This window comes from Schistocerca nitens, chromosome 4 (assembly GCF_023898315.1).
Source record: "Schistocerca nitens isolate TAMUIC-IGC-003100 chromosome 4, iqSchNite1.1, whole genome shotgun sequence".
Lineage (NCBI taxonomy): Eukaryota > Metazoa > Arthropoda > Insecta > Orthoptera > Acrididae > Schistocerca > Schistocerca nitens.
In genome coordinates, this window is record NC_064617.1 from 290,406,215 (window position 1) to 290,423,113 (window position 16,899).

At 39.9% G+C, this 16,899-nt stretch overlaps 1 protein-coding gene across 5 annotated transcripts in view; it reads right to left on the reverse strand.

Moving 5' to 3' along the window:
• The window catches only part of LOC126253585 (rab11 family-interacting protein 4), a 968,661-nt gene that overhangs the window by 168,406 nt on the left and 783,356 nt on the right, over positions 1-16,899 (reverse strand). For all 5 annotated transcript variants that reach the window (XM_049955015.1, XM_049955014.1, XM_049955013.1 and 2 more), the window contains one exon: positions 4,439-4,474. In XM_049955015.1, the coding sequence (XP_049810972.1) occupies positions 4,439-4,474 (36 nt within the window). The remainder of the gene's footprint in view (positions 1-4,438; positions 4,475-16,899) is intronic.

Sequence of the window (16,899 nt, forward strand, 5' to 3'; positions counted from 1 at the left end):
TGAAATACGTAATGTAATTGATGATATGAAACATGACTTCTTAAAAATGTTGAATTCCCCAGAACATCTGAGACCAGATTATAAAAGGAAATCAGCTCTAATCAAAAGGAAAGTCAAATCGAAAATCTGGGATAAATATATTACAGATATTGAACGTAATGTAAGAGGAGGACGAGACACAGCATACCAGATAATTAAACATTTAAACAAAGAAGGTAAGGACAATCCGCAAATAAACACTATATCTGAATGTAATTGGTTACAATACCACAAAACACACTGGACGGATGTGCAAGACACGCAGGTCGTTCTGTCTGAATAAGATAGGAATGTAGAGTTAATAACTCTGGGAGAGCTACAGGATACAGTAACGCCTAGTAAGAACAGGAGGACTCCGGTGTGTGAAAAAATCAGTATAGAACTGACAAAATATGCACCAAATATTGTAAAAATGAGAATACTCGATTTTATGAACACGTCCTGGCGAAGTCGTTATATACCAGAAGGGTGGAATATAGCCCAGATATGCACATTTTATAAGAAACGAAACAGACATGAATGTCCAAGTACAGAGGTATTAGTCTTCTGAATTCATGTTGTGAACTGTATGCTAGAATTTTAACAAAACGCCAATCGCTGAAACTGTACTGTCTAATGCCGAACATGTCATTCGAAAAAGCAGATCATGCTTGGGCTGTAACTTCACCATGACAACTAGTAGAAAAACTTCGTGAATTCAATTTACCATCTTTTCTTGCCTTTATTGGCTAGGAAAAGACGTCTCATATAGTGAATCGAAAGAAACCGCGGGAAATTTTAAGAAGCAAGACATATCCACCTCATACGAGCTGTACAGCTGAATAACAAAATACAGATGAAAATTGCAGGCAGCAGACATAATATGGCTTAAATAAACCAAGAAGTTACAAGAGGGTGTCCCTTTTCACCCACTATTTTTAATAGGTATATAGACTATGTAACCAGAACTTGGTTACAGAAAGTGAAACATTTTGAAATTGACGATGTGGATGTTAGTACACTAGATTTTGCTGACGACCAAGTAATAATAAGGCAGAATAAAAATGACTTACAGGAAGCTGTCTTTAAGCAAAACAGCCATCTAATACAATCTGAACGTCTCCATCACAAAGACAAAATCAGTGTCATTCTTAGGACGCCAGTCCATCCAAGTTAAGATTGAAATTTCCAAGGAGTTCACAGAGCAAGTTAATACGTTGAAATATTTAGCGTGCAGTTTTACATATAGGGCAAACAGTGGAACTCCACGCGGAACACTGGAACAGAAAGCCCACAGTGAGAACTTACTACTAAAGTTCTATTAGGTTACGGACGCGAATGCGAAATCTGGACTATTAAGAAGAGAGATGAATAGAGAATAGAAGCATTAACCCTAGGACTGACTCTGCTAAAATTTCCCTAGTACTCCATCCGGGGTCATACATGACCCCAATCAATATATAATTGACTGTGTGTACTAATCATTCAGAGAACAACGTACTGTCGTTTAATACTGTTTGTTTACATTTTATTTATTATTTAGACACATTTCACAGCTTTTTAACAGGTATGTACATAGTAAAATTAAATTACATATGGCAGAGTAATTACATATCAGAAGTTACAATATTACTCTAAGTCATAATTTGTTTCACTCATAAATGTTTCACAATGGCTTCAAATTTATACAGAAAATGTGATGAACAACTCAACAGGAAACATAATTCTAACCGGAATCCGTACCATAGTCATCCGCACATATTTTGCAAGTAGTAACTATTTCAGAATGTTCCTTGCAAACAAATTTGTTACACTTTTTGCATGTTGAACTGTATTTTGTGTCCTTTGATCGGGGGCAAATGGAGCATCTGCCTCGCTTTCTCTTCTGATTGTCGGGTATTACGTCTGGATGTTCATTGTCTAACAGATCATCAAATCCACACCGTTTCATACTGCTAATAATATCCTTGTTCCTTGCTTGTGGTAAACTCAAACGACGTTCCACTTGGGGCTTTGCCATTTCTTTGGCCAACTTCATTAGAAAAAAGACGTCTCTGTTTTTTCAACAGCAACACAGAACAGTCTGTAGGCATTGAGTGCAGCTAGATCGACAAGATCATAAAATACTGCTAATGGCCAACGTTTTGTACCCTTTTTCACAGAATAGTAAGAGCTCATTTGATCTAGCGTATCAACACCTGATTTTATTGAGTTGTAATACAACACTACTTCTGGTTTTCGTTTCAAGTTGTTTTCTTTGGGCACTTCAAATGATTGATGTTGTGTTGACAGGAGTAGCACAGCCTTATTTCTTTTTGGAACATACGAAACTAATAGGGTTTTACCACTGTATGCAAATCTGGTAGTGCATTCTTCCCTAGTTTTCGAAGGCAAAAACTCTTTTGGGACTTCTTTTCTTGTAGAACGTGGAGTACCTACAAGTGTCAATTTTCAACAATTCTTGGCCAAGGTCATAGCTCGTGAAAAAGTTGTCAGTGGTAATATTCCTACCACTGCCAGCCAGATGACGCACTAAATCTAAGACCACTCTCTTGCCTTGATTCACTTCTCTCACATCACCACTCCTTCCAGTGTACATTTGAAGATTTGTCAGATAACCATGTTCACAGTCTACTGCGCACCATATCTTGATGTCATACTTTCCTGGCCTTGAAGGAATGTAGACCTTGAAACTGCACCGACCTCTGTATACGCAAAGATGTTCATCAACTCTAATGTTGCTGGAAGGTATAAATGATGTTTGACATTGCACGGCAAACAAATCAAATATTTCCTGTACAGCTTCAGCCTTATTTCCAGTCCTCTCTTTCCTTTCAAGTCTTGTGATGCGGTCGTCAAAACGAAGTGAACGCAGACTGTCCTGATATCGCCTCCTCGACATAGTAGCACGGAATAGAGGAGTGCCATATTCAGAGTCCCAAAATCCGTCAATAGGTTTCCCCCGGCTCTTCGGTACGCCATACAGAATCAGCAAGCCTAAAAATGAAAGAAGCTCGCATCTGTCTGTATCACGCCAGTCAACTAATTTTCCAGACACTTTCAATTCATTTCCTCGTTGGTTTGTGAACTGAACTATTATATCCAGCAATTCATTAGTAATAAACTGCCTGAAACAGTCAACAGCTGAGCTAACACTAACTGTACTAGGAATACCTGCTGAAAATCGTTGTATGTTGCGGATTGGAAATCTACGAATTGATGGTTCTTTTGTACTCCATGCAATATCCCGACCCCTGCTTACCAGTACTGCACTTTCATCTTCTCCACTGTCATCATTTTCAGCAAGAATATCATTTTCTTCTAATTCATGTAAACAAATTGCATCAGTTTGGTCTACCTGTGTGTGTGTTCCATCATCTTCGGCGTCACCACCTTCTGAATCACTACTGCTACGAAATAAGTCTTCCATAGCTTGTTCTACACTATAGCCAGGAGCAAAACGTATTCCATCCATGCTGAAATTACACTGCAACAACAAATGTACAACAAACGTACAAACGAACTTCCAGTTTGAGGTTAGTTCTGAGTAACACCTGAATTCAGTGTTACCAACTCAAAATACCTAAGAAAGAGATTGATAGTTGATAATCTACACATTCTATGAATGTTACATATAATCAATCTGGGTCATAATTGACCCCAACAGTAGTTTTTGTTAATTATTGATTTAAATGTTGCGTCAAGCGCTCTAAAAATTTTTGTGTGAGAACTACAATACTGTGTGGTAAAAGTCATAAAATTCTGGATTTTTACAAGAAATAGAAATATTATTTTATCCATAGTAAAGATGATTGGGGTCACCTATGACCTCAGAGTGAGTCCTAGGGCTAAATACTTGGCTGGATGTACTTTGATGGATAAAGAGAGAAATGATGACCACCGAGCTGAACTGAGCATACGAAACATAACAGACATTATAAAACAGTACTGTTAAGCGGGAAAGCATAAAACAATTTAAACCAAGGGGAAAACGTGTTTGGGGAAACCAATTTAGAGATAACTTGACCACTTTTGAAGGAGACGGAACGGATCAGAAGGTCCAATTCTGGATGTGGCTCTACTCCAATTAAGACAAGTGAGTCACTGTAATTGTCAGTCTTCGTACCGAAAGCCAGTCATATTACTTCTTGCCTGCAGTGGCGCCAGCATGCAGGCAGCTTGTCTGTACAGCAACGCAGTTCAGCGTATGGCCGCTAGATGGCAGAGAGCTACTTACAGCCCGTGTATGCGCTCTAATTGAGGATTAAGAGCTTTACTCGAAGCAGAGGAGCACAGGTTTGCATGCCAGTGTCATTAACGGTAATGTATTCATTTCTCTCCCCCCCCCCCCCCTCTCTCTCTCTCTCTCTCTCTCTCTCTCTCTCTCTCTCTCTCTCTCTCTAGTTTGAGATGTGCTTACCTTGCCAACGCATTGGATCCAAGCCGTCTACCGGTGCTGAAACAGAAGAAAAATCATCCTTACAATACAAAAAACTATGAACATATATACGAAGAAAGTGTTAATGTCATAGACGAAATAAACACAGTTTATTCTAGTTACGTAGTGGATTCCCATCTTTTGGGTTTGCTTTGCAGTTTTGGCGCTGCCCCACTCAATTATGCTCGTATTCAGTTTAACAAACATTATCACAAAACAAACATTATCACAAAAATTATGGGAAGCTGGCTGAAATGAAATGAGCTACAGCCACAAGATAAAGCCTAACTGGTGTACGAAAACTGACAGCACACGAAAATAGTGGAAATTAGAATTTTTTTACCTTTTTTTCACCAATATGAGAATTTATTAGATAGATGAATCAGGGTTTTCAGTGGCACAGATTTACGACTAATCCATGTAGTCTGTAACAAGAAGTTGTTTTCGCATGTATCTGTCTCAATAATTTCAGTTAATTCCATTTTGAAATTTATTAAGTTTTCCTTTCTTCCATCGAAAGAGAGATTTCCCTAGCCAGATTCATCATTATTTTATGCCAACCAGTCCATAGTTATTAAGGTCGAGGGAACAACATTTGTGAAGTTCGTTAGCAGTGACTATCTGCCGTATTCTCTGACAAAACCTCATTTCCATCACATTTCTTGTTGGATAATTCACTATTCATTTAATTATAGAGGGTGTAACGGGTGTAAGTGCAGATATTTTTGTGTGTTGTACATTAATATCTACACAAATGTTAGTTGTGTTTTCTCTGCGTCGAACAGTCTTCCCGCAAACACGTCACATAATTTACTATCTGATGTTTTCTGCACAGTCGTAAATGCAACAGTAAGTGGACAACCCCTGTCAGCAAAGACTAACTGTTTTTTCCTCCACGTATCCACACTTCAACAACTGGCCCGTTGTCCAGGGGAAATGAACTTGGAGGTACTACACTACCCATATTAAAAACATATGACTTGTTATAATTATTAGTTTGCAAACGACGTAAATATTAATGTAATGTTGTTCAGTACACCGCCCTCATTCACCAATAGACACACCTGCATTTATACCCGTTCCAGACTTTATATTAATGACACCTCATTATTTCAACAATTGCGTTAAGTATTTACCGGGCTGTGAGGCACGCACAGTAGTTAATGACGATGGACATCAATATCACGGCACCAGCCGTCCGCAATAGCTGAACACCCGACATAACTTCCTTACACAGAAAAAAAAAACTGTTTTCTAAAACTAAAATGGAACAGTCTCATTCAGGCTGGAATCTACAGAATAAATATCCATGGGTATTTTGTTGCTCCGAAATGAATTTATACTGCGGTGTAGACATGTGACTGGAATGGTAAAGTAGGAGCTACTTTTGCTACCGTTGTACACAGCTCGTGGTCGTGCGGTAGCGTTCTCGTTTCCCGCGCCTGGGTTCCCGGGTTCGATTCCCGGCGGGGTCAGGGATTTTCTCTGCCTCATGATGTCTGGGTGTTGTATGATGTCCTTCGGTTAGTTAGGTTTAAGTAGTTCTAAGTTCTAGGGGACTGATGACCATAGATGTTAAGATAGTGCTCAGAGCCGTTTGCTACCGTTCTGAACGAAATTACTACCTACCAATGTAGAATGGCTACACCGGTCACCCGAAGAGCCAAAGACGTCCAGTATGTAAATTCCAGAACCTAATTCCGTATGGTTCAAATGGCTCTAATCACTATGGGACTTAACATCTAAGGTCATCAGTCCTCTAGACTTAGAAGTACTTAAACGTAACTAACCTAAGGATATCACACACATTCATGCCCGAGGCAGGATTTGAACCTGCGACGGTAGCAGCAGCGCGGTTCCGGACTGAAGTGTTTTAGAACCGCTCGGCCACAATGCCCGCCTTAATTCCGTATATTACGTGCAAAGAAATGAAGTCACTTAACGGAAGTAGAACTCCATTTCTGCCGCTTAGAGACGCCAGAGGTGGCCAATTGCAACGTTTATATACAAGGTGCATCAGTTAGTAGCGAAAACTCGCACGATTGAATGCACATGATGTCAAAGACATTCCATAATGGTTTACGTTTCCAAATATATCTGTGCGAACTAGGAAACTATTTGATACTGGAGTCAGCAGCGATTCATTTGCCGACAGGTTTCTGCATCTACATCTTTATTCACCTTACGGTATGTGGCGGTGGGCACTTTGTGAACCACTTTCACTCCCCCTTTTGTTCCAGTCGCTTATAGTTCGCGGGAAGAACGGCTACTGGTATGCCTCCGTATGCACTCCAATCTCTCTAATTTTATCTTCATGGTCTTTTCGCGAGATATACGTAGAAGGAACGTACGCTCTCGGACCATACCGTGATGCACAGCGCCTCTCTTGGAGCGTCTGCCACAGGACTTGGCTGACCATATCCGTTACGCTTTCGCGCTTATTAAATGAACCTGTAATGAAAAGTGCTGCTACTGTTTGGATCTTCTCGATCAATCCATTCTGGTACGGGTCCCAGACTAATGTTCAAGTATTAATCGAACTAAAGTTTTGAAGCTATTTCTTTTGTTTTTGGCCTACATTTCCTGAGGATTCTTTTAGTCAATGTCAGTCTGGCATCTGCCTTACAACGCCATTAAATTTACGTGAGCGTTCAATCGCTCCGTGCGGATAGTCATCTTTTTATGGAAGTAACTACTTCCATTGATTGTTCTGCGATCTCGCAATCATACAGAAGAAACTCACTCTGCCTACGTATTCGCAATACTTTTGTATTACTGCTGAATTTTCCACACTTTTAAAATACAACTTGCGCAATTGAACAGTGTCTTATGTTCAACAAGTCAATTCAAAGTAATTTTTTTGTATTTGTCCAACTTCTCGACGGAAAATGGAAATTTGAAGGTCATAGAATTAAGAAGTTTCTTTATTAAAACTTAAAAAAATTTATATTCTTATTCTTTCGACTTATTTTAATGGACAGCACATTTTCATTGAAGCTAGATCAGTACAATAGATGTACCTCTTTCTGCTTTTACTGAAAGCTGTTAAAGATCTCACGAATTACGATGGATGTAAATGAATTGCTTCTCAAATTTATAACGGACACTGGAATAAATTTCGGAAATTTTTGTTCTGTTACCGAGGAAAGCCTATGTAGTACTTATTTTAGAAGGAAAGCACAACCCGTTTCCACGATCCCTATTTTTAGGTTTATTTTGAAGGTCTTACCAAGAGCGCAAGGAGAAGTAACTAATGACTGAGGGAGAGAGGGGGAGGGAGGCATATGGTATGTCGCTTTTGTAAAAAAATTATTCGGCTCTGTCCATTTTCAGAAGTTTCTTCGTAGTACAAACGTGCAACTTCCATAAATTGTAACAACTGAGGCGAGGTCCACTCACACCTAGTCTATTACGCTCTGTTTATAACTGTACTGTCACGAGTACTTTTTCCTCGCCGATCCACAGATATAGTAGCTTCAAAATGCAATGAAACGCGCACGTACAGTTAACATCATGATGACATCCCTGAACGTGTTGCAGTTTTTAACAGGAAACTTAGCTCTTAATTAGGAGTTAATTTATACTTTCACGGGATGTCATCGATCTAAATTTGACACAGAACGGATTGGTCAACAGGAAACTCTAATATTGCTAACGTGTGGCCACCTGAGCTAATTAAAAAGGATAATACACTGCGCACAGAACCATCAACATAACAAGAATTACTTTATTAAGAAGTTTTCTATTTGTGGAGGATCACATGGCACGTAGCACTGTGAAAGACGTCGACTGTAATGTGAATGATTGCCAAAATAGGCCAGTGGGCTATATCAGCTTATTGTTTGTAGGGACCATATTGTCGCCTAACTGCAAAAAAGTTCATTACATGCAATTATTACATCAGAACAATTGTTGTTGTTGTGGTCTTCAGTCCTGAGACTGGTTTGGTGCAGCTCTCCATGCTACTCTATCCTGTACAAGCGTCTTCATCTCCCAGTACCTACTGCAACCTACATCCTTCTGAATCTGCTTAGTGTATTCATCTTTTGGTCTCCCTCTACGATTTTTACCCTCCACGCTGCCCTCCAATGCTAAATTTGTGATCCCTTGATGCCTCAAAACATGTCCTACCAACCGATCCCTTCTTCTACTCAAGTTGTGCCACAAACTTCTCTTCTCCCCAATCCTATTCAATACATCCTCATTAGTTACGTGATCTACCCACCTTATCTTCAGCATTCTTCTGTACCACCGCATTTCGAAAGCTTCTATTCTCTTCTTGTCCAAACTAGTTATCGTCCATGTTTCACTTCCATACATGGCTACACTCCATACAAATACTTTCAGAAACGACTTCCTGACACTTAAATCTATACTCGATGTTAACAAATTTCTCTTCTTGAGAAACGCTTTCCTTGCCATTGCCAGTCTACATTTTATATCCTCTCTACTTCGACCATCATCGGTTATTTTACTCCCTAAATAGCAAAACTCCTTTACTAATTTAAGTGTCTCATTTCCTAATCTAATTCCCTCAGCATCACCCGACTTAATTTGACTACATTCCATTATCCTCGTTTTGCTTTTGTTGATGTTCATCTTATATCCCCCTTTCAAGACACTGTCCATTCCGTTCAACTGCTCTTCCAAGTCCTTTGCTGTCTCTGACAGAATTACAATGTCATCGGCGAACCTCAAAGTTTTTACTTCTTCTCCATGAATTTTAATACCTACTCCGAATTTTTCTTTTGTTTCCTTTACTGCTTGCTCAATATACAGATTGAATAACATCGGGGAGAGGCTACAACCCTGTCTCACTCCTTTCCCAACCACTGCTTCCCTTTCATGCCCCTCGACTCTTATAACTGCCATCTGGTTTCTGTACAAATTGTAAATAGCCTTTCGCTCCCTGTATTTTACCCCTGCCACCTTTAGAATTTGAAAGAGAGTATTCCAGTCAACATTGTCAAAAGCTTTCTCTAAGTCTACAAATGCTAGAAACGTAGGTTTGCCTTTTCTTAATCTTTCTTCTAAGATAAGTCGTAAGGTCAGTATTGCCTCACGTTTTCCAACATTTCTACGGAATCCAAACTGATCTTCCCCGAGGTCGGCTTCTATCAGTTTTTCCATTCGTTTGTAAAGAATTCGCGTTAGTATTTTGCAGAACACTTACAAAAGAGAAATTTTAGTACCGCAGGATAATCAAATAAAGATCTTAGAACTATCACGTTCAGGATCTTGTTAAGAAACAATGCAGTTATGTGCGATGTAAGAGATGTCCAGTGCTTGTGGGTCGTTTTTATTTCTGGTTAGAGTAAGCTTCCGCAAAGAGCACTTAAACCAGAAAAGGATAGTCATTACTGTTTGTGTGGCAGTTCGCAAACTTAATGCAACTCATTGGTCAACAATCTCTTGTGCTCATGGGGTTTGTCGTTAATAATGTGGACTCATTCGTAAGGAAACTCAGCATTCACTTAGTATGTATAGATAGGAAATCGATTTGCTCTTAGATATGACGGAACTTAAAAATATCGACGTGAATGGTTACTTGCAGCACACTTCTTTTCTATGTGTAACTTACGCACATTCATTTGGAGCCTTTCGCGGTAATGCTACACATCTGCATATAATATTGCAGTTACCGCGTTTTTTAATCACATAATTTTGGGAAATTTCTTTTATCAGCATTTTGTACATTCCACAATTTCTCTCTCAGTCTAAGAACTTTGGTTCATATTGCCATATGTTATAAAGAAAAATGCCAGATCGTAACAGTATACCTGAAGAGTTGCTCAAATTATATTACAAAAGACTACTGGTCATGATTCTCTCCACTCCTCCTACTCCCCCCCCCCCCCCAAAAAAAAAGAAAAAAGAGACAATAGTATAACTTATCCTTTGTGCTCCAGTCATATTTGATGACATTTACCCGAATACAAGCAGGGTAGTGCAAATGAAGATATTATTGGAAACTGCTAAACATTTATCAGAAGCAGAATATATGTATTCTACTGACTGACGAATATTAATTCTAAAAGGAAGTGGATAGTTCTGTCACTGAATTTCAAAATTGTCTTCCGTTCAGTAGTTCATCAACATCGACACCGAGAAGTAGTGAAATTTTGTACGAATTTTGCAACACCGAATACGCAGTAATACGTGGGAGGTTATCAAGCGTCTAAATTCATGGTAACAAATAGTCAAAACAAAAACATTCCTCCGATATTGTTGTACATTCGCATTGGTCTTATTGTATACTACTCAACATGAAACTTGAAGGAATATGCTGGCGGGGAAAAAATGTGCTCGTATATAGATATCAACATTTTATTTGCAAATCACAAAAAAAGATATGGTATCGAGCGTTATCACCACCAAAGTATTTAACTGAGAAGTAAGCATCGAAAACGAAGTTAGCAACAGACCTTAACACGGAAAGCTTCATATTCCCACGAGTAAGCTTTAATAAAATTATAAAAGAACTTACCAAGGAGTAGTTCCACAGAGAATAAGTATATGCATTATTAAGAATAATTTTTGAACTATTTCAGTGCTCGTTTTGATTCCCTGCAGTTAACACAATACACTACCATCACAAATCTGTTTTTTTTTTTTTCCTTTTGCATGTGGTATAAAATCTTGTTTGAGGCCAAATTCTGTCTAGAACAACAGGATATAAAGAAAAAGCCTTTTAATCATTTGAAATTACAATTGTTTGAAAATCATCTGTAGCATTACAGTTTAGATAAATCACAAACCAGGATAACGTCTAGTATTTACAAATGGTGGTGATGCAGTAGAGGGACCAAGGAGAGAGGGGAGTGGCCACATTCAATTACAAGACAGGCGTGGATTTCTAGGAGCTATAGCGTCCCTCACTCGCTCAAAAAGCCTCTAGACGACAGCTGCTGTATAGACAAAATCTTTCCTGCTGCGATTCATTCTTTATAAAACTACTCTGGAAGTGGAATGACTTACGGTAAGACCTCTGCAGAGCTGGACCTCCGCATCTTATTTAATTCTTGTTATCCTCACTAGAATTTACAAGTGCAAGATTTTCAATGCTGCGACAGTTGCAGTCTTGTCACGTAGATGATTCCCCTCTTCTTATACAAGCGTAAAAACGTAAAGGACCGCAGTCGAACACAAAAGCGCGTTGACCCGTATTTTCCGGCCCAGCGCATCTTAGCTACAGCGACTGGTGTCTGCGGCAGAAAACAGCAGCGCAGAGAGCGCTAGGCGACGCCTAGGCCATCTCGCGGTGTCTGAGAGGAACTACCACGTATCGCGCAAGCGCATTCACACTCGCATTCCTACGCGTGAAATTAAACTGTCAGCTGTGTTTCGCGTGGCGGCACGTTCCATTTCAAGTACGGCACAACAAAAGTAACACAATAGTACGCAGTTCCTTACGCTGCTATGTGATAATTTAGCAGCTTATATTGTTTCACTGTTCCTTTAATAGGGAAAAAGATCGTCGGCTGTTGGGCGACAAACATTTGTTCACAAGATATCGGCAGCGTTACTCGTTTCCATAAGGAAAATATTATGATATATGTACAGAAACATCGCTTACTGTCGAGGATCTAATATTACTGACTCTACAGCTCTTATAGAATGAGAGCTCTAGTCAATGCCATCGTGTCAGTAAACGGTTGAGATAAATTACTCAAACGTGCTGGGCAATCTTAACAACGTCACTGTGGTTGTTTTAAATCACTTAAGTACAACGTACCTTTTAAAAGGCTCAACAGAAACTACGTTGCAGCAGCAGCAGTGTCAAAGTAACCTTAGACGAATGACTTACGACGAGGTAGAATAGAAAGCAACTGCTCTTCGACGCCAAGTCACTTCAGCTGCTGCTGACGTGATTTTTTTTCACCTTTGCGCCGTTGGTGTTCCGTGTTAATAGACTGACTGCTTAAAACCGCGTGCTATCCGTCGCTTAGTACGCCGAATACTTGGCGCCGCGTGCAGAAATTCGTCATTCGGGGCCGCAGATGGCTGACTAGACACGTGGTGAGTAGTCCCGTGGCAGCCACGTGCTATCGACAAACCCCTGGCGCAGGGTTAGCAAGAGGCGCGCGTCGCGACGCAGACTTCGCGCGGTCCCGCCTACTGTACTGTTACGTCCCGGGGCTTCGGCCTGCGACGGCGACGCCGGCGTCGGCGTCATATTGATCCTGGAAGCCGCGTGCGCAATCGCTCTCTACTTGCCGCGCAGTCGCCTCCGTCGTTTCTGCGTCCACGTCTCGAGAACTCGGTCCGGCGGAGTAGGTGGCTGCGTCTGGCGCGGTGCCCGGTTCGATTCTCAGCTACTGCTGCGGACACTGGCAGGGCGAGCGCTAGGGTTTGCGGCCACCCCGACGAGCTAGAAATACGGACCTTTACAGCACAGTCACTTGGACGTAGAATCTACGCAGTGGATATTTATTGGTGGACAAAGGCCACTTACAGATGGCTCCATACATTAAGATCTTCAACTATTCACATCCACATTGCTCCAACATGTCTTCTAACGCCATCTAACCACATTGTGTTCAATTCCACTAAATATAAAAACTCGTCCACTGGTTCCAAGACTTTATTTGTACAGTCTTACTTCAATCCACATTTCCTTCTTTCCCGGTGCGTGTAGGAATCGCGCACTGATTGTTCCGCACGAACTTGATTCGGTAAATGTATAGACAGTTTATCCATTCTGAGAATCAAGGATACTGACGGCTTTTGCTTGTTATCGACATTGATACCGGACCCAGAGAGTCCCAAGACTCAAGAAGCTTTTAATAACAAGTTTCAAGTCGAATAACAAACGACAAAAATATTTTTTCCTTGTGATATAATCACAGATTAACAATTCCGGATTTTTCCCTTTGCTTGTACTGTGAAACCTTACTCATTGCCAAATTTCATGATTCTAAAATGTTGAAATGTGTGTGAAATCTTATGGGACTTAACTGCTAAGGTTATAAGTCCCTAAGCTTACACACTACTTTACCTAAAGTATCCTAAGGACAAACACACACACACCCATGCCCGAGGCAGGACTCGAACCTCCGCCGGGACCAGCCGCACAGGCCATGACTGTAGCGCCTGAGACCGCACGGCTAATCCCGCGCGGCTCATGATTCTAAGTCAACGCGATATACCCTACGGGTTTTGCAAAATACATGACAAATGACCACATCTTTTGATTGCATTGACTTACAAGCTTAAAATTTTTATACCGTCAAGGGACCATAGCCCTACCGTACGACGAATATGAAACGCCTACTCGTTCCTGAGAGCAGAAACAGCCAGACAAAGCTAACCTATAAGGGTTCCGTTTTTACAGATAGAAGCACGGAACTCTAAAATTGATGATCATATGGCATTACTGGGCGGAGATGGGGATGTTCGCCAGCCTGGCGCAAGTTTTTTTATTTGAGGCCACTTCAGCGACTTGCTCGTCGATGAAGATGAGGTAACAAACACTCAGTCCCCGAGCGAGGAAAAATATCCGACCCGGGACCCCAAGTTAACGATCCTCATATGCAAAAAAATGATCAAATGGCTCTGAGCACTATGGGACTTACCATCTGAGGTCATCAGTCCCCTCGACTTAGAACTATAGCAGCAGCGCGGTTCCGGACTGAAGCGCCTAGAACCGCTCGGCCACAGCGGCCGACCTCCTCATATGCAGTCACAATGGAATCGAAAATGCCATTAGGAGAAAGCCAGATCAATGAAGAGGATTAGTTTATAAAAGGGACAACCTACAAATAAATTGTTTGCAGATGAACTAGATATTTTTTCAGACTCAATGGGAACGTCCCCTAGAAAGAATTGTTGAAAGAACAAGACGAAAAAGCCGGCTTAGAAATCTCCTTCGAGAAAACCACATTTACGACAAACATTAAGGCAGTCCGAAGGCTATGAAAACTGAACATGCAAAAATTGAGAGAACTAAGAGAGTCAAGTATGTAGGAGACGTAGATCAACAAGACATTTCGGAGAAAGAAACCATGAAAGCAAGAGTCGTAATAGTGAACTTCTTACACATATTGAAAAAATTAGACACGATTAGGAAAACATAGCTTTCTATGGCCACATCCAAGGATGAATACTAACAGACTTCATCCATTTTGGTAAATTAAAAATGGATAACATCTGATGACAAACTGGAAGGAGAATAGATGAACTTCTGATTACACGATACTGAGGAACAACTGAGACTAAGGAAGAAATTGCGAGATTCCAAAGGTTTCAACGAAAAGCGCAAGAAGATCGGACTCACTTGGTCAGAAGAAAGAATAGATAACATCGAGAAATGATGAGACAAACAGGGAAGGATAGAAAGGAGACGCATTTGAAATAAGCTGACTCCATAGTGGTTCGTATATACAAGAAATGGTAGCAATAAATAAAACTGTTACATTGGTAAGGCAAAAATATTTATACACGCGTGAATGCTTCGCGATAAACTATAAGCTGTAAGGAATAGAGATACTTGAAAGACGAATGACTGGAAAATCAGACGTAATGAGAAGATCTACCGAAATACAAAAATCAGAATTAATCGTAAAGATATCGTTAATCGTCTTTCGTCACCTCTAGCCTAATTAGAGGTAACACTAACGAAATAAATATTCTTGTATTTACGGATGGATTACAGAAATACGAAAACAAAAAGGAAACCAAATTAAAGAATTGGAAGTAACGAAAATTATTTTAAGAATCAAATACTAAATGTGAAGGCTTTTAAGGCAGAGCAAAAACACGAAATCAGGAACATAGTGGACAAAGGGAAAGGCAGCATGGGAAAAAGATGACTGATCACTGGAAAAAATAGGAAATAACTAAAGATAAGGTGATGAAGTTGGTAGGTTATCCTTGTTGTTCAATGAGAAGATTAAAATATAAATGGTAGGTAACAGCAGTTATTTAAGGAAACTATTTTATATAATACTTAAGAAGAAATTTATTTTTCAGTACTTCAACACTTAATTGCTGCTTCAGAGCTATGGCTAGAGCACAACACCTAAAAATTTGCTGTTTCAAATAAAAATCGAATGTCAAAGATTCAAGTTTCATGCGCAAATTTTGTCACTTGTGGTTACCAAGTTACTTATAACATAAATAACGAAGTTTGAGAGACGCATTCTCAGACTGCAAACAATTATTCGAGAAAGCAACAGTTCGTTCACAAATATGTTTCCATTCCTTCCCAAGTTTGATTTTCAAATTGTGTTATTTGTCACGTATGCAAGTTGATGGAAATCATAGCTTGGTTTCAGCTATTTTAGTCTGACAAATTAGATAACATGCAACAAAAATTGTTACAGTTTCACAACTATTTAGTTATTTTTGTGGTGTGTGTAATGCTACAAATGGTATTACAATTAGCGGTTGAAGTTTGTTGTTATGCAGTCTGAAACGAAACTGTTCAAATTTTTCTACACTATTATGTTTTTCACATTTTTCCAGATTCTGAGCGTCGCAAATGTTTTTGGCAGATAGATGTTTCGAATATGTTCACTACTGTTGAAAGAAAGTAACAGAGGCGTTGCGCTTTTCGATTTATGTTTCTGTTAAGTCTCAAAGATGGTAAGGAAAGTCACTGGCGAAACAGTTCCTGCGTGCTTCTCCCTGCGATCCATTGAGAATATTGAAGCAGTGATTATCTCGGAAATCGACGGCGATTACCTGTGCATGAATTTGTCCTGCGGGAGTGGATAGGATGTCCTTTATCTGGCGTGCTCAGGTCATTCAACCGTAACACATTCTCCGAAATTGAACGATGTCACGCGATAACCTCAAGTGCACGCTCACCGTGTAACCACTTAAAATGCACCAGTAAATCAGTTATAAACGTTGTGTATGATGGACAGCGTTCTTAGAGAAACAAACGATAAAAGAATCTTTAACCAGTTCACCCTGTGTATTTATTTCTTATTATACTATTAACTAGTTCGAACACATTAGCTCGTCTTCAGTTGTCAATATGTTTTCTTTTATTCAATGTCCATAATCAGCATCATAATCAATCTTCTTCTGCATATAAAAAGCAATGTCCTGGCTGATCATCGCGCAGCCCAAACCGCTAAGGACACAAACTAAGTTTGGAGAGGGTGTGGATCTTATACTGTACGCGTCGTTTAAGAAGGGATTGTTCGAAAGTCCACTCCTTAGGAGGTGAAACAGGGGATGAAATGCTTTTTGAAAGTACGTCGCTACTAAGAGAATTTTGAAGGTAGGACTACGAAAACTGGTATTTGGTTTCTCAGTAAAAAAAAAAAATGCGTGTTTCAGCATTTTTGGTAATTGAGCCACTAAGAGGGTAAAATACTGGGTGAAAGTTTTTTTTAAAATAAATAATTACTAAAGAATTACTAACGGATTTTTAAGTCTACATCTATGACAACTGGTATTTGACTTCTCGGTTAGAAATAAGAAAACACGTG